Below are 26466 nucleotides of genomic sequence, written 5' to 3' on the forward strand. Positions count from 1 at the left end.
CAGTATCGCGGTAAAGTTTTGAAGAAGTAGAACAAGGAACAAAGTCTCAACAAAAACATTGAAAAAAGTAACTGTGAATTATTTATACTGTGTGCGTCGATTTTGAGTCTTCGACACTCCAATAATTGTTACAATCAATATTGTTCTCTCTTCTTTCATTTTTTCCGTCACTGCAGAACTCCCAACATGTCGAAGTACATTGAGAAAATTTCGCGACTGTTTAGAATAATCAAAGAAAATGGAGGTGTTTTGGGGTCTGTTAGAACCGTATTCAGGTGAGCATCAACTGCAAAACAGATACGTTAAGACGGTTGCAGTAGACTGTCCATTCTTATGGTAATATTTGTTCTTGGGACGTATAAACGTCTTGTTGTTACCAAGGTCATTTTACACAGTTGCAGACGAATATTTTGTTTCAACTTTCAGTTTGTGTTTACCTATCACAAAAGATGTTCGTCTTTGACTGGGTTGGTCACGATATAAGGACAATTTTAAAAAGGTTTCGAATAACTCTAATTTAAACTGAGCTACTGTACTTGTACGTCATCATTTGGATGGGAACGTGACAGGGTACCAAAACTTAAAATATCAGTCGATCCAGAGAGCTACTAAGCTGCTGCCTGAACTTTATCTTACGGTGAACGCTTAAGATCATTACAACTCCCATCACTTAAGCACAATCGAAAGAGAGGTGATTTGATTCAGGCGTACAAGATATTGAATGGAGTGGATGATTCTGACACTTTCAAGTTTCATGACAGATCTTACTTTTTTTTGACAATGTGTATGAAAACAAAGAAACAGTGGTGACAAATTATACATCCAGTTTACAAAAAATAACATAAGGAAATGTTCATTAATTTTGGTAACAGAGTGGCACCTATTTAGAATTCACAGTGTGTAACACTACGGTACTAAAATGGCTAATAGTAATACTAACCAGTTCAAGAACCGACTTGACAGTGAACAGATAATGAAAGAAAGTTTGTATGAATTACGATGGGTGACTATTGGTCACTAAATTTCAAAATTAGTGTAACCGTGTGCCAATCTACTTTCCTCTTTCGTACTGAACTCAAACACTAAAGCAGACGACACAAGTTATATTACCCAGGTTCTTTTATTCCATACGATGAAATGGGGAAAATGTGGGATAACGGGGGTTTATCTTCAAATACAACTTTCACTATATAGGACTAAACAACTTAAAAAAACCAATAATCTCACTCTTCATTCTAAAACTACATTCTTCCCCTAAAGATACCCTTTAAAACACACCAAATCCTTTCCCCAAACTATACTCTACTCTAAATCCTCACTCTCAACTTTAATCCAAAAAAAACCACAATGAGACTCTAATTTAAAACAAACGAAATCTAAAAAAACAATCTAAAAAACAATTCTTTAAAAAAAACCAAATCTACAAAAACTCAACAAAATCTGACCAAAATCTCTCCACTAAATCTAACTACTCTTCACTAACAAAACCTAGTCTATAAATACAAATCTACGACCCACTAAAAAAAGAAAAAGACCTAACTAAACGAAACAGACCTAACTAAACCCAGACCTAACTAAACCCAGACCTAACTAAAAAGAACCCCTCTAGAAAGAAAGACCTAACTAAACCCCGTCGCACACTCGGCCATCCTGCAAACACAGAATGCACGCCGTAAGCATACGTAAACAAATCAACAATTTCAACTACCACAAGCTAACTCATTAAACAACAAAACACATCATTCCTACCAAATAACATGCCTACAATACATATACCGTTCTCTCAAACAACGGTCTTCTAAAGCATTCACACACAAAAATCTTCCCCACCATTCCAATCTACTTAAACATTCAAATAAATCCTCCCCCCAAGCAGCATACTATTCTTTTCACCGCCTACCCATTTACAGAAAGAAAATTGTTTTAACAGCTGCTACCAGCAAAAGAATCCTCACATTCCGGAAAGATTTCCGGCCGTGACAGACATGTCACAACACAACGGCATTAAAAACACGCCGCACCAAATTCACGTCTTTTTTCCTCAAAGATTCCAAGCAAAAGCACAGTTTTAGCGTTCACATCCTGTGCACCGGTGTCACAAGATTAACCCATTCAACTCGAGGGGTGTCAGGCAGCCCCACTTTCTTTAGTTAGTGCCTAACGTCACCTTCAACTATTCAACTTTACATCGCGGCGGAGGGAAAAAGGGAGATGGAATAAAGCCACCCGTCAATTGTTTCTTGTTCACAAAAACATTAATCACAAAATTTACTCCAGAGGCTTGTACCAAAAAAAACAATCGTTTTACCTATGCAAATTTTAGAATCGGCTATTCCGCGAGACCAATTCAATAGAAATGAAACTCAGTCTCGGAAACCTTAATGGATCCCCGATAGTATAGAGGTACCACGAGTTCACACGGATGCACAAAAGTGCATGTGTACCGTAACTGTCGTTCCCAAGCTCACATCCTCCCCAACTTAGACTGTCGTCTCCTGGCGACATGCCAGAATCAAAAAAATTCAAAAAAATATTTAACACAATAACATAATATTCTCCATCCTCAAATCATTTCAAAAACTTTCACACAAAAACAATCATCAACTGACTAATACAATATTTCTCCAAAATTAAATGTTCTGAAATACACATTTCACATAATCCTTCCCGTGCCAATAATCCTATCTCCTGTCGACATCCAACTCACACAAGTTGACAAAAAATCACAACTCATCTTTAACAGAGGCAGTTCCATGGTTCACTTTACAAAGAATTATGTTCACCACTTGCCAGATAACCAATAATGATAATCTTTACGACTTATCAAATATTTTATCTCTCTTGAGCATACATCAGAACAAAATGTTGACAATCTTTACGATTTATCAAAGCATCTGATCTCTCTTGAGCATACATCAGAACAAAATACTGACAACCTTTACGATTTATCAATGCATGTCCCCTCTTTGTATCCCAACTGTACTTGGCAACACAATCTTCTAATCAACTAACAAAATGACCACTTGCCAAGGCAATGAAAAAACTGGAAGTCCTTAAAACTCACCCAGAATATCAAACCTTTAGTCAAAAATCAGCAATAACCTAATGTCACTCATCACAATTAAACCATTCAACAGGAGTATTCATAGGCAACCATACAATCCTTCAGAATCTACTTCAAAAATCCACTAATATTAATTCTAATAAACAAAACCAGTATACACACTGTCTTCAAACAAAGACATCAATAAGCACCAGAACTCAAATTCTAAAAAATACCACCAAGAAAATAGCGAGAGCAGAGGAGACAGTAAAAGTGAGAGCGGAGAAAACAGTAAAGACAAACCAAATGATAGCAGAGAGCAAAAAGGAAGAAAAAGGTCATCTAATTCCTTACAGGTAGCATACTTTGCTCCTGAGGCGTACGAGGCTGGAGACGCCATACACAAACCCAAGAATCCCTAAAAAAAATGCAGCCAAGAGAATTAGAAAGTGGGAGCGGAGAAGACAGTAAAGACAAACCAAACGATAGCAGAGAGCACAAAGGAAGAAAAAGGTCATCTAATCCCTTACAGGTAGCATACTTTGCTCCTGAGGCGTACGAGGCTGGAGACGCCATACACAAACAAATTAAAGTTCAGTAACCAACTAATCTCAAAAATACAAAATCTAAAATCTAGTCACACCCCACTCAATATGTTTGAGTAGTCTATTGACTAGAAACAACGTAGAACTTGTAAAATCTAGCTACATCTTACTCCATCTATTGGAGTAATCTGTCAACTAGAGACAGCATAGAATTTGTAAAATCTAGTTACATTCTACTCAGTACGTTTGAGCAGTCTGTCGACTAGAGACAGCATAAAATTCTCAGATACCACCACCGACTGAACCGAAGCGGACGGTCCTCGTGGTAAATGATGCAAGTTTGAATGCGTCCCAGCACCCTGTCGCTGGGGACGCTGACGGGAATAGTTAGTTACCCTTCGTCTTCCAGACGAACTGTTTGCCCATCTAACCCCGTTTCCTGTAACTTCATCTTCAGAACTTGACTCATCCGTGTCATCTGAACTAGATTCACGTCTCTGGAACTGAAATTCTGGCAACCTAATGGATGCCCGAGGGGCTTGTTGCACAGGAGTCAAATGTTCTTTTATCTCTGCCCTATTTACTCGGAACGGCGCACCTCCGTTTTCAGGTTTTATGACATATGGTCCACCATCCTGATCGGGTATTTCGACCACAACAAAAATCTCTGACTTCCATGCATCATGGATTTTGCGTCTACCCATACCGTGATCCCGCAACAAGACACGTTGACCAAGCTGAAGTGATTTTCCTCGGACTTTCTTATCAAGGCGCCTCTTTCGCTCATGTGCCGCTTGCTGTAGATTCCGGTTCGCCAGTTGATGTGCCTGTAACAACCGTTCTCGGTGGACTTGAACCCACTCAGTGGTCGGCAAACCACCTTCTTCTTCTAAACCGATCCCCAACAGAAAGTCAACCGGTAAACGCGGTTCCTGACCGAACAACAAAGCGTATGGAGAAAATCCAGTGGAAGAATGGGGCGTTACATTGTAGACATACACCAACTCTTGGAGGTATTCAGGCCACCGTTTCTTTTTCTGATCCGTAAGGGTGCTCAAAAGGTTATGCATCGTCCGGTTGAAACGTTCACACTGAGCATTCCCCTGCGGATGGTACGCAGTGGTCCGAGATTTCTTCACACCGTAGAGAATACAGAGCTCTTTTATCACCTCTCCTTCAAAGTTTCGACCCTGATCAGAGTGAAGTCTCATGGGGATGCCGAATTTCTGAAACCACTCTTTCGTCAAAACCTTTGCTACAGTAACAGCTTTCTGATCGCGGGTAGGTACTGCCACCGTAAACTTTGTAAACACATCTGTCAATACCAGCACGTTTTCCTTACCATCCGTCGCTTTTTCGAGAAGCGTGAAGTCCATAGCCACAACCTCAAGCGGCCGAGAAGCTAACAAATGTCCAATTGGAGCAGTAGCTCGTACTGAAGGCAGTTTGGCAAAGCTGCAACGCTCACATTCCTGAACCCACTTTCCCACTGTGGCGAACATTCCTGACCAGTAACAGCGCTGTCTCAACAATCGCAAACAACGTTCTGCTCCCTGATGACCTGTCCCATGCACAGATTCAAAGACCGGCCTCTGGAGAGACTCTGGCAAAACTATCTGTAACAACGGTTTGTTGCTAACTGGATCGGTGACTCTACGGCAAAGTAAATCTTTCTCCACCACGAGCTTATCCCACTGTCTACACAGAGCAATGGCTGAGTTTCCCAAATCTCGTTTTTCTTGTATACTAGGTCTCGTTCCTTTCTTCAAATGTTGTAACAAAAGACCAATGACTGGATCTTCACCCTGAAGTCTTTGCAGATCTGCGGGTTCAATCGTCGGTAGAGCGTGTGTTGCCCCTAACTGCTCTCTTCCCGACTCATCTGTAGTCCCAGCAACGATGCCCACATGTGCAGTTGTTGCCAACCCTTGATCCCGGCCCATGTTTACAGAGACAGAGCAAGCCGCCACCACTTCTTCCTCGATGTCCGTACCTGGACTCTCAAATGGGTTCCTTGACAGGACGTCCGCGTTCACATTGGATTTCCCAGAACGATACTTGATCTCAAAATTGAAAAGAGCCAACTGCGCCACCCAACGTTGTTCCACAGCCCCTAGTTTGGCAGTCCTCAAGTAGCTGAGAGGATTATTGTCAGTAAAAGCCACGAATGAAGCTCCCAGAAGATATCCACGGAACTTCTCGGTGATAGCCCACTTGAGAGCCAGCAGTTCGAGTTTCATGGAACTATAGTTCTGCATGTTTTTCTCTGATGGACGAAGTGTTCGACTTGCGTAGGCTATAACCCTCTTTCTTCCCTCCTGAGTCTGAGACAACACTGCCCCCAGACCTTTTGAACTTGCGTCTGTTTCCAAGACAAATGGAAGACTATAATCAGCGTATCCCAACACTGGAGCACTGATGAGAGCTAGTTTCAGCTTTTCAAAAGCCTGTTGACAGTCTAACGTCCACTTTCCACCCAACCGAACAGTCTTCCCTCCGGGTTTACCCTTCACACCCTCATGTACCTTCCCGACCAGTGCATGCAACGGCCCTGCCATCTGTGCAAACCCTAGCACGAATCGGCGGTAGTACGATGCAAATCCCAAGAAAGCTCTCAATTCCCTAAGCGTCTGAGGAACTGCCCACTGTTCAACAGCTTTGATTTTCTCCGCGTCAGTCGCGATGCCACCCTGTGAAATGGTGTAGCCCAGATACTGCACTGAAGTACGACAGAACTTGCACTTGTCCGGGTTCAGTTTGAGTCCCAGCTCTCTCAGTCGAGAAAGCACTGCTCTCAATCGCTCAACGTGTTCCTGGAAGGTTTTACTATAGACCAGAATGTCATCCAAGTACACCAGCAGCATCTGGAAAATCAGGTCATTCATCCCTGCTGTCATGAGTCGTTGGAAAGTAGCGGGAGCGGAACAGAGTCCGAATGGCATACGCTTGAACTCAAATAACCCAAATGGTGTAATGAAAGCAGTCTTTTGTCTGTCCCCCTCGTCCATTGCTATCTGATGATACCCTGAAGCAAGATCCAATGTGGAAAAGTAGTTCGCTCCCTTCAATGCATCCAAAGACTCGTCAATCCTTGGCAGTGGAAATGCATCACGTCTCGTCTTCGCATTCAGCTTGCGATAGTCCACACACATGCGCAATTCTCCGTTTTTCTTCCGCACTAAAACTATAGGCGAAGCAAAAGGGCTAGTACTGGGCTGTATAATGTCTTTCTCTAACAAGTCTTGAATGTGTTTTCTAACCTCTTCAAGTTGTGTTGGGGGAATGCGACGGTATGTCTGACTTACTGGAACATCGTCCAGCAAAGGAACTTTGTGCTTAATTAAGTCAGAATAACCTACATCCAGATCATCTTTGACCCATGTTTCTGGAAACTCGCAATACAAATCATGCAACTGTTTGCGTTCCTCTTCATTACTTGCTGCGCCCAACAGACTCTCGGGAACCTTCAAGTCTGACACATCACTCTCTGCAGATATCGTATCACACGACACCACAACCTTCCCAGCAATCTCCTCTGCCTTCACCCCTGGCGAAACAACGCTATGAACTGCATGAACCGTGCCAACCGGAGTTCGCTCTGTCAAAAAGACATCTTCATCACTCAGATTAACGATCTGGACGTTCCACGGACCTTTTCCCTTTACCAGAGTCTGGGCTAGTAAACACTTCTCCCGGGTTGGACCCTCTAATGCCTCTATGACGTACTCGCCCTGTTCTGTCACCTTCTTTCCATACCCTCCACTCAAACAAACAGTGGAAATTGAGCGAGCGGACATGTGTATGCCGCCCTTTGGCACCCTCACCAACCCCACACAAGCTGGAGTGTCTACCGTTATGTCTGCCACTCTAATATTCACAGGCCCATGATCTCTCACGTCACGGATGACGTTCATGCCGAGTATGACTCGCGGCTCGCAACCCTCCGAACCAGAAACTTCCTTTTGAACAAGGATGACCCTTTCGGGAATAACTTGTTCCCCAACCTTAACGTCCAGTATAGTGTAGCCTATGTAGGGAACCTCCAACCCATTGGCTCCAACCAACCGTACAAGTGTAGTGTCTCTTACCAGTTCTTCGCTAAAATGTTTGTAAAAACAATGTTCACTGATAATCGTGACTTGTGAACCGGTATCCCACAACGTTTCCAACGTCACACCTCCCATTTCTACCACAACAACAGGTTGTTCGCCCACCATTCTAGAAAGAACTGAGCCCTTTTCATCCCCGTCCTGTGTACGGCTCTTTACACAGTCGGTTATTGGTTTAATCCTTTTTGAGTACATGATCTGATCACGTGACCAGGCTTGCCACATTTCAGACAAATGGGTTTTCCATCGGATGTAAACTTATATTTGGGAGGTCGTCTTTCTGAAAGCCCGACCTTGAGTGCCTCAAGTTCCTGTTCTAACTCTTTTTGGCGACTCGCCATCTTCCTGACTTCTTCGAAACAATCTGAATTGTCATGAGTCGCGACTGTATTGGCTGTAGCGTTCTTTGGAACTGGAGTACGTATTTCTTCCCATTCTAATGCCAATTTCCTCAGTTCACTAAATGAGACTGACCCGTTTTGTATGTGCCTCCTCAAATCAAGGACCAGCGATCTGTCATGAATCCCTTCAACAAAATGATCCACAAGCAGGTCTTCAGAGGACACAGCGCGTCTCGATTCCTCTTGTTTGGCTTTCACCGCGTTAAAGCGTGTGAATAAATCATTGGCATACGCTCGGACCGTTTCTCGACTTCCCTGTCGCCTTTCAGCAAAACATGCCATAAGAGTTGGTAATGGGCGTTTGTCGCCGAATGCATCCACTAAGATTGCAAAAATGTCTTCGATACTGCTGTATGACTGACCACATGACTTCAGTTCAACCCTGGCTAGTCCCTCTACATGCTGAGTCACATAGCGAATCTGCTCTTCTCTCCCGAAATCCCTCACAGCACTACCAATCTCTTCTATGAAATCCTTAACAGAGTACCTTCCATCTTCTCTGCTATCTCCGTAGAATTTCCTAACTTTGGGGGGTTTCGAAACAACAACTTTCGGGGCGGATCTTGCCTCTAAACTTTCCCTCATGCTACTCAACTCTGTAGCCATTCTCCGCAAATCCCTTCCTTCTCTTACAATCCTTCCCCTTCCCAGCCCCAACGGTGTCTGTGAAAAATCAGCGGCCGAAGTAAATTCCAAATCAGATTCATCCATGTTGGTATTTTAAAAGGTTGGTATTTTAAAAGGTTGGTATTTTAAAAGGTTGGTATTTATAACATTGACCTGTGTTGGTGTTACGTTTCTTCAACCAGAAGGTTATTCGAAACTTGTCAACACTTGTGTAATATAAGTTAAACCAAGCTCTTACTGGCAACCAAGAAAAAAACCACACCACCCAGCATACATACAACACAACCAAAAGTGTTAGTAATCACATCACATCACCATGTAGCATAATCAAACATACAACTACACATGTCAGTCATAATATCAAATCAACATAATCAAACACACTCTTCCAGTGCTGGTCTACTCCCCAACTCTGTCTCTTTGCACGGTGTGTAAACAGTCTTTCACAAACGTCCGAAGAAATGTTAATCGTTGAAGTCCTTCTTCTGTGGATTAACAGAATAAAAAGAAATGTTAATCACTGTAATCCTTTCTTCCACGGATTAACAAACTAAATGGCAATGTTGACAACAAAGCCACATCCGTCGACGTCACGCCCGGACTCCCTCCAACTTCTCACACGCCCGTCTCCTCAACACCAGCCCGCGTCCGGACTGCATGCCTGCCATCCTCTCCCTGTGCGACGGGGTCCCCTAACCTACTCTATTCCTAGCCTAGCCCTAACAGTAACACCCCCTACCCACCCTTGCTCCGCAGCGCCAAATGTAACCGTGTGCCCTTCTACTTTCCTCTTTCGTACTGAACTCAAACACTAAAGCAGACGACACAAGTTATATTACCCAGGTTCTTTTATTCCATACGATGAAATGGGGAAAATGTGGGATAACGGGGGTTTATCTTCAAATACAACTTTCACTATATAGGACTAAACAACTTAAAAAAACCAATAATCTCACTCTTCATTCTAAAACTACATTCTTCCCCTAAAGATACCCTTTAAAACACACCAAATCCTTTCCCCAAACTATACTCTACTCTAAATCCTCACTCTCAACTTTAATCCAAAAAAACCACAATAAGACTCTAATTTAAAACAAACGAAATCTAAAAAAACAACCTAAAAAACAATTCTTTAAAAAAAACCAAATCTAAAAAAACTCTAACAAAATCTGACCAAAATCTTTCCACTAAATCTAACTACTCTTCACTAACAAAACCTAGTCTATAAAAACAAATCTACGACCCACTAAAAAAAGAAAAAGACCTAACTAAACGAAAAGACCTAACTAAACCCAGACCTAACTAAACAAGAAAAGACCTAACTAAACCAGAACAGACCTAACTAAAAAGAACCCCTCTAGAAAGAAAGACCTAACTAAACCCCGTCGCACACTCGGCCATCCTGTAAACACAGAATGCACGCCGTAAGCATACGTAAACAAATCAACAATTTCAACTACCACAAGCTAACTCATTAAACAACAAAACACATCATTCCTACCAAATAACATGCCTACAATACATATACCGTTCTCTCAAACAACGGTCTTCTAAAGCATTCACACACAAAAATCTTCCCCACCATTCCAATCTACTTAAACATTCAAATAAATCCTCCCCCCAAGCAGCATACTATTCTTTTCACCGCCTACCCATTTACAGAAAGAAAATTGTTTTAACCTACCAGCAAAAGAATCCTCACATTCCGGAAAGATTTCCGGCCGTGACAGACATGTCACAACACAACGGCATTAAAAACACGCCGCACCAAATTCACGTCTTTTTTCCTCAAAGATTCCAAGCAAAAGCACAGTTTTAGCGTTCACATCCTGTGCACCGGTGTCACAAGATTAACCCATTCAACTCGAGGGGTGTCAGGCAGCCCCACTTTCTTTAGTTAGTGCCTAACGTCACCTTCAACTATTCAACTTTACATCGCGGCGGAGGGAAAAAGGGAGATGGAATAAAGCCACCCGTCAATTGTTTCTTGTTCACAAAAACATTAATCACAAAATTTACTCCAGAGGCTTGTACCAAAAAAAAACAATCGTTTTACCTATGCAAATTTTAGAATCGGCTATTCCGCGAGACCAATTCAATAGAAATGAAACTCAGTCTCGGAAACCTTAATGGATCCCCGATAGTATAGAGGTACCACGAGTTCACACGGATGCACACAAGTGCATGTGTACTGTAACTGTCGTTCCCAAGCTCACATTAGCATAAATTTAATAAACCTAAATTTAATTTGTTATACAGTGAGGGGACTTAATATAAAGGGGGCGAGGCCTACGCATTGCCCCTATACCTATACTATTGGTGATTTAAACTTTGCGCAGGCATCCAGTCTTAGAAAGAAACTACATGTTGGGAGAACCCTTAAATCCAGTTAATTCCTCCTCATAATCATTAGCTGTATTATTACCGTATTTGACGGACTACAAGCCGCGACTTAAAAAAAAAAAATCGCATTGCGGCTAATAAAAAGATGCGGTTAAAACGTTACCTAAACTTGAATAGCATTCACCTAATGGAAGTCGCCGCGGATTTTTATTTCGCTCAATTAGCGATTACCGGTACTTTATTTAAGCTCTCTACTCAAGACTCGGCGCTTTTGTCTTTCTTTCGTGAATCTTCGTTTGTCAACAAGTCGTCGTGACAAGATAGCGTACAGAGAAACACCGGATGTATCAGGATCTCGCGCGTGCGAGATTTCATTTTTTTTGTGTCTCGCGATAGTTGGAGGAGCGAGAGCCGCCATCCCTGTTCTGTTTTCGTCTGCTCGAAATGTGCGCAAAAGTTGTAAATCATCCCAAAAAAGCTTATTCCGGGCGGGACTACATGTGTGTGTTGGTTACAAATTGTGTGTGTGATATTTTTCTTCAAACTTTTTCACTTTTCTTCTTTGTTTCACTTGTTTATTCTCAGGGCCGATTTCGCCAAATACCGTACTTTTGTTTGCCTGGTTGTTTTGATTGATTGACACGATCTGATTATATTTTTTTCGACGGCGGCTAATATACCTACATTTAGTCAAGCTGTCGAACTCACGGGATGAAACTGAACGCACTGTATTTTTTCACCAAGACAGTACAGCTTCGTCAATCCCCGCGTGAAGGAAATCGCTCACCTCCCACATGCAAAACGTAGTGATATTGACACGCCAGATTAGTGCGGTAGCGTATTGTGCTAAGCAGGAAAGCGCTGTATTCTTGTTAACTTTCTGAGCTTGTTTTGAATACAACCTATCATATCTATATGATTTTGGAATCAGGAAATGATAAAGAATAATTAGATGAAATCATTTTTGGATCGATTTCTTAAATTTTAATCGTAAGATTAATTAATCTATTTTCGTTGATTGTGATCACATTTTAAGAGTAAACATGACATATGTATATATTTTTAGATTCAGAATGTGATGAAGAATACGATGCAATCAATTTTAAATCTGTTTGCGAAAAATCGATTTTAATTACAACTTTAATGAGCAAACTCATGAATTAATTTTTAAGCCTTCAAGCTGAAATGCAATACCAAAGTCCAGGCTTCGTCGAAGATTACTTGACCAAAATTTCAACCAATTTGGTTGAAAAATGAGAGCGTGACAGTGTCGCCTCAACTTTCACGAAAAGCCGGATATGACGTCATCAAAGACATTTATCAAAAAAATGGAAAAAACGTCTGGAGATACCATACTCAGGATCTCTCATTTCAAGTTTCATGAAGATGATCCAGTAGTTTTCTCTGAATCGCTCTACACACACACACACACACACACACATACACCACACCCTCGTCTTGATTCCCCCCTCTACGTTAAAACATTTAGTCAAAACTTGACTAAATGTAAAACGGGACCGGTTACATTTTTTTTTGCTGGTTCTACTTAATTAGCCAGCTAACAATTCAGCCAGTATATCATATTTACTAGCATTTTCTTTGAATATTGCAATTTGCATTCAAACGTACATACATACTCTAGATCAGGTATATCTTGTTCTAACTGTTTTATTGTTTATTTTGTTTATTTTTTCTATTTTAGTTTTTAACACTGCTCTACAATCATTTATAAATTCTTACGTGCTTTTGTGCATGCTCTATTATATTAGCTATTAACGCTACAAACTTTTCATATTATTAATTTAATGAAACATCAAATTAAATGTAATTGTGTAATTTTCAAATTATGATTTTGAATAATAGTAGGAAAACCAAGGAAATGAATGATCCACTCAAAATGAGTTTCCAGTCTTTCTCTTCTTCACATCTTGTTAGTGTTTTTTAAATAATTCTTTTTTTTATGCACAGAATGGAAGAACTGAAAACAGGAACTTTGGTTGGAGAAGATGAACTCGGAAACAAGTACTTCCACAATCCAATGTACTTTGTTGGTGAGTTCAGCTTGCACGCTCACCCCCCACCCTTTGCTCTTCTTGTGTTTGACAAGATGGACACCACAGACAATGGTTGCTCACCACGGAAGTTTAATCTTCAAGGGGGGGGGGGGGGGGGGGGGGGGGTGGGGGGGAATTGGGGATCTTCTTCTTTTTCTTCTTCTACTTCTGAGTCATGGACTGGGTCCAGTTGGACGTTTTAAGTTCAGCTGGTAGAGTTTTAAGTAGAGCTGGTAGAGTTTTAAGTAGTAGAGCTGGTAGAGTTTTAAGTAGAGCTGGTTAAAATGGGTCTGTGGGTGGCCCAGGCTCAGTGAAAGTTTAAAACTCTATACACAGTTGTGTGGAAATGAGTGTTGGAGGAGGATGGATCCACCGTTTTGTGTGTGAATTTGTAGAAGCTGTGCAGGCAGGACAAGAGCAGCAGTGACATCAAACCATAAGTAATAACTGAAATGAACCACTGCCGTTAAGTGATTTGTCAAACAGGTTGTATACATGTGTATTTCATTATCATATATATCTTGAACATGAGAAATGTGAGACTTGATTTTGTGAAGAGTGGTTTTATGGTTCAGTATTCTACCAGAATGATGCCTTTGCTTTTGACAATCCATGTGACGTACTGCATGTTGTACAATGCTGACTTGCCTGGTAATTAATACCATGGTATGGGTGTGCACAGGGCGCAGTCGCTGGGTGGTGTACTCGGATGCAGCGGGGCATGACTATGACGGCAGCCAGGTTCCAGCTGAATGGTGAAAAACATTGTCTTTTTATATCCTGCAGATATATATCCCCTAATTGCAGATACCCAGCGATGCAGAATTTCAAACATATCCACTCTTTTGATGAGCTAGTAACTTTTGAAATTCAGTGGCCCACAAAAATGGTCATATAAATTATAATCTCCAAACTGTTTCAATATTTACTCTTTAATTTTTCTTTGTTGTTAGCCTAACAAAAAGTAAAACAAAAAGTTCTGATTAGCAGCACCAAAAAAACATGCAACTGATATATGTGACGTAGGGGATTTAAGAAGACCCCTGGCTTCAATTTAGTTTTGCTGTGAAACGCCGTGAAATGTGATTAGTTTTGTTCCTAACCTTCACCAGTCTTTGCCTCATATGAACAGAGTCTGTATCTCTGAAACCATTGGGAGTTTTTGATTAAGACTTCATATAATCCTCTAACGCCTGAGGACCCTCCCATCGACAACTTTCTTAAGGATTATTTTTGTAAACAAACAAATAAACAATGACGTAATTTGAACTGGGCAGTCCGGATGATGACACTGGGTCGTGGGTGACCCATATGGAATTAAAGAAGGATTTTACGATGATTTTTATATTTAGTCAAGTTTTGACTAAATATTTTAACATCGAGGGGGAATCGAAACGAGGGTCGTGGTGTATGTGCGTGTGTGTGTGCGTGCGTGCGTGTGTGCGTGTGTGTGTGTGTGTGTGTAGAGCGATTCAGACTAAACTACTGGACCGATCTTTATGAAATTTGACATGAGAGTTCCTGGGTATGAAATCCCCGAACGTTTTTTTCATTTTTTTGATAAATGTCTTTGATGACGTCATATCCGGCTTTTCGTGAAAGTTGAGGCGGCACTGTCACGCCCTCATTTTTCAACCAAATTGGTTGAAATTTTGGTCAAGTAATCTTCGACGAAGCCCGGGGTTCGGTATTGCATTTCAGCTTGGTGGCTTAAAAATGAATTAATGACTTTGGTCATTAAAAATCTGAAAATTGTAAAAAAAAAATGAAAATTTATAAAACGATCCAAATTTACGTTTATCTTATTCTCCATCATTTGCTGATTCCAAAAACATATAAATATGTTATATTCGGATTAAAAACAAGCTCTGAAAATTAAATATATAAAAATTATTATCAAAATTAAATTGTCCAAATCAATTTAAAAACACTTTCATCTTATTCCTTGTCGGTTCCTGATTCCAAAAACATATAGATATGATATGTTTGGATTAAAAACACGCTCAGAAAGTTAAAACAAAGAGAGGTACAGAAAAGCGTGCTATCCTTCTTAGCGCAACTACTACCCCGCTCTTCTTGTCAATTTCACTGCCTTTGCCATGAGCGGTGGACTGACGATGCTACGAGTATACGGTCTTGCTGAAAAATGGCAGCTACTTGACTAAATATTGTATTTTCGCCTTACGCGACTTGTTTTTTATTTGGATGGCTTGCCCGTACGACCAATGAATACTCAGTAAAAAGAGTTTATCTGTATTCAGATATTGCATGGGACGTATACTTTTTACGTTTAATTGTTCTTTGAAAGTAAACTTCACCGGATCACGCTTTGGACTATACACAGTCCGGATGATGTGGGTCGTGTACGACCTGTACTTTCTAAATAAGGATTCAACATAAAAGGTATGGGTCGTACAAGACCCACGCCATCCGAATAGGGATAAACACCGTAACATGCCTTCTTTAATTCCATACAATGGGTCGTCCAAGACCCACAATATCCGACTGTGTAGTTCAAATGACGTCATTGTTTATTTGTTTGTTAACTAATAATCCTTTAAAATTTGGTAGATAGGAAGGTTCTAGGGTGTTTGAGAATTAAATGAAGTCTTAAATGAAAAACTCCAAATAGTTTTAGAGATACAGACATTTTAGTGAGGCTCTGGGTTGTACATGACCCACATGATCCTGACTGTGTAGTCCAAATTGTGATGAGGTGAAGGTTAAAGAGGTGTTCAGGAACAGAACGGAGAATAAGGTCAGTGCCAACAAAGGTAGAGGACGATCCCCCAGGTTCTTGATACAAGAATAGCAAGATCTAGATCAGCACTTTTCAGGACGTGTACGGAAACGTGTATACGTGTAGCGTCATCAAATCGAGGTTTTACGTCACCCGTTTGCCAAGATCTGCAGTCTTGGTGGGAGAAAGACAACGTACCTATGCATTAAACATACCCGTACGAAACGTTCTTATAAGAAATTGGACCCAATTTCATATAAGATTCTTATAAGAGTCTTGTATGACAATTTCATATATGTGGCTTATAGGTATTTTAAATGCAAATGAGGTAAATTCTTATAAGAAACTTATATGAATCATATATGAACCTATAACCTGAGCTCATATAGTTCTCTTATATGAATCTTATATTCTCTTATAAGAAAGCTATAGGTCTCTTATATGAAATGTTCATATATGAGACTTATAAGAATCTTATATGAAACCTACATCTCCCTTATAGGATTCTTATATGTCTCATATATGATATTTATATGTCTCATACTAGACACACGACCTTGACCTACATTTGTGTTTACAAGGGAAATAACACCTGCTTAACCCAATTTAACTGTCTTGACTTTGAATTATAATGAATCCAACTGCAAAATACCTTTTGGTTCAGTATATATACATATCTTTACTGAAGTTGTGTTTATTTTGAGGGCAAAAACAAACAGATCTCTAAATCACTGGTCACAAGAAGAGGAGTAAGACATGCATTGTCCTCTTCAAATCCAATACTTTGAAACTTGAAATTATGAACAAGAAACAACAAACAAGTTACAGCCACAAATAATTTTCTTGAATATGCACAGCTGTCACAGTTTCTTGTTGCTTGAACCAAAGTAGTGCTGGTAAACATGATTTGATCACCTGATGCAGAACCAGAACTGTAAAGTAAAACAAATAATGGAGGGAAATTCTGGATTTTGAATAAAAACACAAACCTGTCAGTGTCAAGCTGTTGGGTTGGTTGGGCTGCCAGCCACCCACAAACATCAGCATGACATAAACATTCTCTTCACATATTCATACATCAAGTCCAATTATTTCTGTAAGAACTTTGCATTTTAGTCCTGCTCTTTCACTGATTTTCTGCTAAACATCCTCACAGAGCTGCTGTCACAAAGATGGCCGTTCAGTCAGGGGGAGATAATGCTCAAGGCAAACCATCCACTTCCTGTTCATATATGAAACATATATGAAAGCCAGTATTGCCAGTAATTCAGCATTGTCCAATATTTTTTCTAAGTCCTGAATTCTCCTCTGCAGAAACTAAGTGATGATTCATATAAGAGTCATATAAGATTCATATAAGAAACATATAAGAGAACTATAGGTTTCTGGAAGTGCAGGTTCTCATATATGATTCATATATGATTCTTATATGAATTGGGGTCTTTTTCATATAAGAGACTTATAAGAAACCTATTCCTACAACTGACATACATAGCTTTTTACTTGTCATATATGAAACTTATATGTTTCTTATAAGAAACTTATAGGTTTCTTATATGTCTCTTATATGTTCATATATGTTCATTTCGTACGGGTTGGAGAAAAAAGTGAGTCACGGTTGACGCAATACCTTTGCGTACACGTTCGATCATCCAGAACAGGCTACTGTCAACAGTCAACCTCCCATCAGAGTGTGTGTGTGTGTGTGTGCGTGTGTGTGTGTGTGTGTGTGTGTGTGTGTGTGTGTGTGTGCGTGCTTGCGTGCGTGCCTGTGTTACTATCCCTGCTCAGTCCACCCACGCTGTTGGTAAATTGTTTCCCTGTTTTTGTGTGCAGGCACCGATGGCTAAGCTACATCTCAGATGAAACACCGGACAAAGCGGATCTGCCCAAGTACCCCTGGTTGGCCAAACACACAGAAAACCAGTCTGGAACGCCCCAGGAGTACGTCCCCTACAGCACCACGCGCCCCAAGATTCAGGCCTGGAAGCCAAAGACGGAGGAAGTTTACAGAAAGCACTTTTGAACTTGGGTCTAGGTTCTGCTACAGTGGGGCCCCCTTTTAAGACCCTCAAACATCTGAGAAAATGTGGTCTTAAAAAGGAGGGAGTCTTAAAATGGAGGTAAATTTACACAGCTTGTCAACAGAACATCTACAAAAGCAAGGTCTTAACAGGGAGGAAGTCTTAAAGGGGGGGGGGGGGGGGGGGGGGGGTCCCACCGTGATCTTTTTCAACATCGTCAACTTATCAAGAAATGTGTAGAAACTGGTTTGTTGAAAGCTGTAAAACCTGACCAGTCAGAGTGTTGCAAGTAAGTAGAAGTGGAGTAATTTGTGTCTTAAACACTTCCTTTTGTCAATCATGGAAATGCGTCAGTGCTGACAATGTGTGAAAAACAAGCTGCCCATAGCAACACTGTTAGGTATCCTCTATGGTAACAAGCAATAAAGTGCAAGACGTGGCTAACTGGTGGGGAGGCTTTGCCCTACTTTGCATGAACAAGTAGGTCACCAGCTAGATTTATTAGTTTTTGTGGGGTTTTTTTCTGGAAAAAGAGTTTGAAACAATTCCTGCGGACATGCAGTCGTTTCTTACATAAATTGAGGGTATTGGAGATATTGAACTATGTTGTTTTCAGTTAGTTTTTGGTGTTCTGAGTTTCGAGGCCTAAGAACAGACAAGTACTAGAGGATTGAAGATACTTCAATAGTATTGAAAAAAAACCAACAGTTCTTTCCTGAAACCAGTTCATCTTAACATCTCAGACCTGACCAGGCGTTTGCATTGGATAAGTGTGTCTGTGCAGATTGAATAGTTTTTGATCATTTAGTTTCACAAAAAGCTCAATAAAAAAAACATTTTGAGTCTGGGTATGTGACCACGTGGAGGGTTGTGTTATCCCACGTTGAAGCCTAGGTAGACACGATCTGATGAGGGGAACCTCCACAGGAAGAACGTTGCCTTTAACTGCTGTGCTGTTCCAAGTAGGAGCCTGGAAATATGTGTGACCTGATGCCTGGCTGTTTGAATAAAGTGTTTGTATTCGTGAATAATTGTAATCAATCCGTTTTTGGTGTGTGTGTGTGTATGTTTGTGTGTGTGTGTGTGTGCATGTGTGTGTACATGTGTGTTTGTATGCGAGTATGCTTGTTTGTGCTTGTTTGTGTGTGTGTCCTTCGGTCTCTTTCCTTGGAGACTGCTTGGTTTGTCTCAAAGACAATTTGTTAGAAAAGGACCAGCTTTAAATCCTCAACTTGTAAAATAAAGTTCTGTTCAGTGTGTTCAGCTCTCTCTCTCTCTCTCTCTCTCTCTCTCTCTCTCTCTCTCTCTCTCTCTCTCTCTTTCTCTCTTTCTCTCTTTCTCCATAATTGTGTATGTGTGTTTGCGCGTGGTTTAAAATGGACGCTTCCAGGTGGGCTTCTTGGCCATCTGAAGACAGTCAGCACTTGTCCTGTATGACAATGTTACACCAAACAAACGCAGATTTTCTTAACTCGTGGAATTATCTCGTCCAAACAAGTCGCATGAAGCTAAATAATACATAAATAATAAGGAGGAGAGCGCATGCGCGAGACTGTCGCGATATAACCTTGAATGGTTGAAAACGACGTTAAACACCAAATAAAGAAAGAAAGCATGCGCGAGAGGATGTTTCGATTTTTAGGTCCTGTCGAAGTGTAGGTAGTTTTATAGAGTTTTATGCTGACAAACGGCATCTAAAGTTACTAAAATTGTGCATAAGGTGCATTACTATGCATTAAACCTATCTAGATAAAGAATTTGAACTTTTTGGACACAAATTCATCTTGTGAAGTCACCGAAGTAACAGCACTGAACTCCCGCCATCTTCAAGTTCACAACGAGTGACGACAGAACATTTGGTGTGTGACCGTGTGGAAAATGAACTATGGCAGTGTTTACTATCGGCCTCTGTCTTCTCATCATCTTCTGCAACTACCGTAAAGTACCTTGTAAGCGCCCACCCCCCCTGTGCACCAATTCCGACCCAAAGTAGGGGGTGGGCGCTTACTAGGTACTACACCCTATGCACGAGCAGTTTTCAGTAAGAAATGTGATCTTTGATCACTTCGTGATCATATCTTCTTTCTTTTTTCATCTTCCATTGTTTTTCTTGTTCGTATTGTCATTAGAAGAGCTTGGGGAGACAAATGTCGTCGCATCCTTTTCTTGTCTGCAGAGGTGCCGCTGTCGGCCGCACTGTGTCTCTGTTTCCCTTGAACAAGGGGTACGTCTTCTGGATATGGGCAGCAGTCTATTTTACTTGGCCAAAGACTGTTTTCGGGAGAAAGAGAGAGAGAGCGAACGAGAGAGAGAGAGAGAGAGAGGGAGAGGAGGGAGAGTAGTGTGTGTTTGTGTGTGGGTGTGTGTGTGCAGGGCCGGACTACCGGGGGGGGGGGGGGGGGGGGGGGGGGGGGGGGTTGCGCAACCCCCCCCTAGCCTAAACATGTACCTCACTTATTTAAAACATTTTTTATTATTGTTTTTTTTATGCCGTTTCATGCAAGGAGCGACCATTTTGCTATCTCAGAATATGACCTACACATCAGCCTCTTCAGGGGGCTTCGCTCCCTGACCCCCACTGGCAACCCCCCCTCCTCTTAGCCTAGTCCGGCCCTGGTGTGTGTATGCACGTGTGTGTGTGTGTGTGTGTGTGTGTGTGTGTGTGTGTTTCCATTGGTGTTATTATCCAAATAGTCAAGAGCTGACAGCATGCAACGGTGTACGATTTGATCCGCGGCATCTTGTAATCATTGACTTGCAGGCGTTTACACACCCGTGACTCTCTTCCCACACTGTGTTAAGAAAATTTTCTTCCCGACGCTTCCGTCATCTGCTTCAGGGGAAATTCAAAGAGGTTGGTGAAGCTATTTATCTCTATAAATGAAGTATTACGAAGTGTTGCACATCGAGATAGGTCAGGTTAGTTCTGTTAGTGTCTATACTTAATGCCAATGGGTTTTTCGGGTTTGTATTTCGCGTATTTTACCCGTGAATCGGCCGAATGACGGACCCGTCGCTGCACAGCTGCAAAGTTTGTCGCTTCGAGCGCAAAATCGTGAGGAAAACGCGTCTTGTAAGTAATGCTAATACATTCTACCAAAACCTAAACATGTCTGCACCAATCCTGCCAAGTGTCGTAGTTGTAGTCCCCCGCAAACAGCTGTAATCGTAAGAAGAATGTGATCATTCCTGCAGATTTGTGTGTCGTGCACCCGATTTGACCGAATTTTAGCGTGTCGTACACCCGCTGTGACGTTTTTCACGTCGTGACGTCCACCCGATGCTCACGTTCTGTGTCGTCTCTCCGATCGTGCACTTACCTTTTGCACATGACCTTTCTCACTTGTTACATTGTGTCATCCCCCATACATAAACACGAATTACATGTATAGCTTTGTTCTTTTGTATTCTGACTGGCATGGAGTCATTTTCAGACACAGTCATGGAGATGACAATAGCCGGATCTTACCACCAATGTGGATAAAGACACCTTGGTAAGTACTCTTAGTCTCGCTTACCTTTCAACCATTGCAAAGGGGTGTTGGGGCAGGAATAAAGTTATCTTCCATCACAGTACAGAACATAGAAGAACAACTGGCTTGAATTTGTTTTTTTAATGCTCTAACAATGTACAAACAAATAAAAAAAAACTGGAAACATGAAACATTATAGTGAACAAAATAACCATTTATTTATGTAATCTCTGTATCCGCAAGCTGCTTTTGCAGTATAATCATAAACTCACGATGACCACGTCGGAAAATCAGCAACAAAAGGGAATCTGGGGTTTAAAATTCGCAACTTTGTATAGGCATAAAAACTGTATGTACTCTCTATCTGCAAGCTGCTTTTGCAGAACAATCATAAACTGTTGATGAACACTGACGTCGGAAAATCAGCAACAGATTTTTTTGGAGGGGGCGGGGGGGGGGGGGGAGGAGGTAACATTTGCAACTTTGCATAGGCATATGTCACACTTGGGGCAGTATGTGTGTGCATACTCAAGTAGATGCAGACATTGGACAGCCTTTCGCCACATGGCGGCGTAGCTGTTCACGGTGCTTGAAGTGTGCAAAACACACCTTACAAGAACACCCTGCCCGTGTGTGATGGTAACGGACATGGTCACTCAGAAACCTTTTTAGTGCAAAGGTCTTGCCACACTGGGTGCAGGCCACCTCTTTTGGTTTCCCTTTGCACACATGCTTTGAGGGGTACAAGCTTTTAGGACTTGCATAAGATCTGCCGCATGAATCACATGAATAAGGCTTAATCTTGTCATGCTTCACGTTGCGGTGTGACGTCAGATCAATTTTTTTGGTGAACTTTTTGTCACATATGGTGCATTCATGATTTGTTTTTCCTTCACCATGATCAAAGCGCTGATGAGCCCACAAGGTGCAGTAATGCTTGTAAGTTTTACCACACTCGTGGCACTGGTGCACTGACTTGTCAGCCGAGGCCTCCATCTTCTTCTACAATACAATACAATACAATACAATACAATATAATACAATACAATAACTTTATAATCTCTAAAAGAGAAATTGCATTGCTGAGCTTCTTCATGGGTGTCTTCTTCTTCTTGGGCGACTTTGGCTTCTCTGTCGAAGGCCCAGCACCATCGTCAGCAGCTGTCCACATACAACAAGATACAAAAAGCTTGTGTTAGTCTAACCAGATCGAATGTATATAAACATTATTCAGGTACAATAGTCCGTTGTTGCATTGTAAAACTATAACTATAACATGATCAGTACGCTTTCATATTATCATAATCAAGCGTTGCCAATACCTTCACACGGACAACAGCTACAGTCAACTGGTGGTAATGGATGGCTCACACGTTAATCCTTATTGTCAAAAAACGATAACAATGTTGTAGCTATAACCTATTGACATGAGGTGCAGCCAATCGCTGCTTTCAGCTGTCAGTTCAATAGGTTTACAGCTACATCATTGTTGTCGCTAAACCTGAATTTTGACAAGAATCGACGTGTGCAAGAATCCACGTGTGAGCGGCCCATAAACATGATCCTGCACAGGCTTACATAATAATAAAATAAAACTTACATGTCGATTTCTCTTTGGGTGTCGATGTTTCTTTGGGTGTCACCTTTGCCTCCTTTTCTGGAGTTTGGACTGTGTCCAGGTAACTATCCATAAATTCAGCGGATAACTCCGCTTCTTCTTCTTCCACAACTTCCATGACCTGATCCATGTTGTCCCTGAAAAATCACTCCAAGACGATCAGAATACAAACAAACAAGGTCATGTGCAAAAGGTAAGTGCACGATCGGAGAGACGACACAGAACGTGAGCATCGGGTGGACGTCACGACGTGCAAAACGCCACAGCGGGTGTACGACACGCTAAAATTCGGTCAAATCGGGTGCACGACACACAAATCTGCAGGAATGCTCACATTCTTCTTACGATTACAGCTGTTTGCGGGGGACTACAACTACGACACTTGGCAGGATTGGTGCAGACATGTTTAGGTTTTGGTAGAATGTATTAGCATTACTTACAAGACGCGTTTTCCTCACGATTTTGCGCTCGAAGCGACAAACTTTGCAGCTGTGCAGCGACGGGTCCGTCATTCGGCCGATTCACGGGTAAAATACGCGAAATACAAACCCGAAAAACCCATTGGCATTAAGTATAGACACTAACAGAACTAACCTGACCTATCTCGATGTGCAACACTTCGTAATACTTCATTTATAGAGATAAATAGCTTCACCAACCTCTTTGAATTTCCCCTGAAGCAGATGACGGAAGCGTCGGGAAGAAAATTTTCTTAACACAGTGTGGGAAGAGAGTCAGGGGTGTGGTTTAGATCCAAGGCGTGCAGACACACGTGATAGGGTTTGCAAGAAAGGGAAATCATTCACAAAACTAGCAGATTAAGTGCGGAATTTTTATTTCCCCTGATTTCAATGGTGTCAAGTGGGGGGTGGGCGCTTACAAGGTACTATACCATATGCACGGTTTTGGACTAAAAGTGGGGGGTGGGCGCTTACTCGATACTGGGCGCTTACAAGGTACTTTACGGTACATTTACTGTCCCCTATCGGCAAGCTACGTCGATAGATCTCCAGGCCCACTGGTATCGAGAGGTAACATCAGGAAAACCTTGAAACCTTGCAATCAACAACGGCAGGTCTGTGCCCTCATCTTTCTAACAATTCTCCTCGCTGGGGATGTGCACTGCAACCCAGGCCCACACCGTCAAGCAAGCACGTACCCATGTGGTATGTGCGACAAGGATGTGTCTTGCACAGACTGCGTCGCCTGCGACAACTGCTCGGTGCGGTTCCACCGCTCATGCCTGGAAATGTGCACAGCCGACTTCCAGCACCTCCAGCACTCCACCGCCTCGTGGGCGTGTTTTAAATGCGATAGCATGAACTGTGACACTTTCACTTTCCACAGCTACTGCCTGGACGTCAGTAATGTTTATGAGCCCCTGTCCAAATTGTCCATTGACTCCTTTCACTCCCACCATTTCAGCCCACTGAAAGCGAGCAGTCCACAGAGCCCAGCACCTCAACATCTGGTGCGACCCCCAACAGATCCCACAACCACCCCCTCACCACCCCCATTCCATCACCCCCAACCGCTCCCACCACGCTCACTTCAAAACCCCCAACCATCCAAGGCCTGTCAAATGACAGCACATACTCCGTCACGGCGGAGGGCTGACCGTGCACCCAAAAGCGGACTCAACCAAATGGGTATTTTTTGAAAGCTTGGGGCCTGCCGAACATAAAAATCAATGTTAACAAGAAATATTCAAGGGCGCACTTTCTCTTTTCAGTCAAAATTCAACTATACCCTGAAGAGTGATGCACGAGCATTTCAGACGCTTGCCTCTGAAAAAAGAAGTTCTCAGCCAAATTACGAACTCAAACTGGTACGTTTTACATATAAATGTGTTAGTTGGTATCTTTTGATTATCACAAAACAATTTGCGACTGCTTTGGCCGAGGATGCTGGTGACAGTATCATTATTATGAACCCTACCCTAAATCCAGGAAAGACATCGTCCAAAATGTAGGTAAGTTTTGATTAAAAATAAATTCACACAAGACTAGTATTGTTGTTTGGCTTCAATGGATATATTTTCGTCAAGTATGATGTCTTTACATAATATCTGTAAAATATGAATGGATTTGAACCATATACTATGTCACTATGACCTTCCAATCTTCCTAACCCCCGACCCAGTAAAGCGTGCGAGACGTTTCCTGAAAAAATGTCGCTTTGTGGTGCGAGTTCAGTGTGACATGATTAGTTTCCAGAACCCCATTTCTGACTTTCAAAGTTTATCTACATACATTTAGCAATGCACGAGCAAAATATGACAACTTAATGGTGCCTTTTGGTTTAATGCTATGGTAAAATTGCTAATGATAGTGTTTACAGCTTGAAACAAAACATAACAGATGGGAATAGTCTTCCTCAATCTGGTTCAGAGCATAATGTATTTCTATTTTCAGAGGTAGCATTATTTCTGATAAGAGCTAGAGCCAATATAATGATGCTGAATATTTGAAAAATGAACTTTGTGACTCATCTGAGTAGCAAGAGAGCCTTCGTGATCGTCAGCGTAAGGCTGGCTGTCTTCAAGGCAATTCCTAGATGAACAACTTAACACTGCGTTCGATTATTCGCCCGTTTCTTAAGCTAGAGCTTTGAGACTTTACACGCGTCTAGGGCTACATGTACGCTTTACAATACGTAAAATATAGTTGACTCTCGCGTTATTTAAAGGTCACAACAAGGTCATTACCAGGCAAAAACGAGGGAAAACCGACGGAAAGTACCATTTTCTGCAACTGTTTGCAAGAAAAAGATTTCAAATTCAATTGTTTCCTGGGATTAACGCATCTCTAGACATGACAATCATCCGATTATCAGACATCAATTGTGGAGGTCACGACAAGGTCATTACCGGGTAAAAACGAGGGAAACCCGAGGGAAAATACCATTTTCTGCAACTTGTGTGAAAGTAAAAGCTTTCAAACTCCATCTTCTTCTGGTATTGGCGCATCTCTAGGCATGACAATCATCTGATTAACAGTCCTCAATTTTCAAGGTCACAACCAGGTCATTACCAGATAGAACCGAGAGAAAACCGAGGGAAAATACCATTTTCTATAACTTTTTTGTAAGTAAGAGCTTATAAACTCCATCTTCTTCTGGGATTAGCGCTGATTTCAATGACCCTGAAGTCCGAGGAAAGTTTTCTTGACCCATGCCTACTTTGAAGGTCATGACAAGGTCAAATTTACACGTTTTCTATTTGGGAATATCTTTTACGGTCAAATAAAATACTTTCTGGACGTCAGCTATTTTCGAAGCTAAAGCTTAATTACAACTTTACACACGTCTTGGGATTTATGAGACATAACGCAAATATTGTTGACTCTCGTAATATTTAAAGGTCACACAACAAGGTCATCACCAGGTAAAACCGAAGAAAAACCGAGGGAAAGTACCATTTTCTGCAACTGTTTGTAAGAATGAACTTTCAAATTCAATTGTTTCCTGGGATTAGCGCATCTCTAGACA

General features: G+C 41.5%; 2 protein-coding genes across 2 annotated transcripts; one reads left to right on the forward strand and one right to left on the reverse strand.

Moving 5' to 3' along the window:
• The first annotated feature begins 156 nt into the window (after window positions 1-156).
• LOC138963747 (probable NADH dehydrogenase [ubiquinone] 1 alpha subcomplex subunit 12) lies at window positions 157-18917 on the forward strand. Its single transcript, XM_070335596.1, has 4 exons — window positions 157-275; window positions 13037-13119; window positions 13805-13877; window positions 17699-18917. Exons 1-4 carry the CDS (start codon window positions 187-189, stop codon window positions 17886-17888), a joined length of 435 nt encoding a protein of 144 aa, XP_070191697.1. The 5' UTR covers window positions 157-186; the 3' UTR covers window positions 17889-18917.
• A 340-nt stretch (window positions 18918-19257) lies between these two features.
• On the reverse strand, window positions 19258-23718 carry LOC138963624 (uncharacterized). The gene is made up of 3 exons (XM_070335470.1): window positions 22960-23718; window positions 22412-22520; window positions 19258-19315 (listed from the first exon to the last, which is right to left on the reverse strand). The coding sequence occupies exons 1-3, from the start codon at window positions 23105-23107 to the stop codon at window positions 19258-19260; spliced, it is 315 nt and encodes a 104-aa protein (XP_070191571.1). The 5' UTR covers window positions 23108-23718.
• Between the last annotated feature and the right edge of the window lie 2748 nt (window positions 23719-26466).

Source organism: Littorina saxatilis, linkage group LG4 (assembly GCF_037325665.1).
Source record: "Littorina saxatilis isolate snail1 linkage group LG4, US_GU_Lsax_2.0, whole genome shotgun sequence".
Classification (NCBI taxonomy): Eukaryota; Metazoa; Mollusca; class Gastropoda; order Littorinimorpha; family Littorinidae; genus Littorina; species Littorina saxatilis.

What these genes read in the sequence shown, in the direction of transcription:
- LOC138963747 (XM_070335596.1), top strand. Translation starts at nt 187, where the DNA reads ATGTCGAAGTACATTGAGAAAATTTCGCGACTGTTTAGAATAATCAAA. An exon ending in TCTGTTAGAACCGTATTCAG is followed by an intron (nt 276 to 13,036) that starts GTGAGCATCAAC and finishes TTTTATGCACAG; the next exon opens with AATGGAAGAACTGAAAACAG. An exon ending in CAATCCAATGTACTTTGTTG is followed by an intron (nt 13,120 to 13,804) that starts GTGAGTTCAGCT and finishes GGGTGTGCACAG; the next exon opens with GGCGCAGTCGCTGGGTGGTG.
- LOC138963624 (XM_070335470.1), bottom strand. Translation starts at nt 23,107, where the DNA reads ATGGATCAGGTCATGGAAGTTGTGGAAGAAGAAGAAGCGGAGTTATCC. An exon ending in ACCCAAAGAGAAATCGACAT is followed by an intron (nt 22,521 to 22,959) that starts GTAAGTTTTATT and finishes GTATGTGGACAG; the next exon opens with CTGCTGACGATGGTGCTGGG. An exon ending in TCTCTTTTAGAGATTATAAA is followed by an intron (nt 19,316 to 22,411) that starts GTTATTGTATTG and finishes ATTGTCATACAG; the next exon opens with GACAAGTGCTGACTGTCTTC.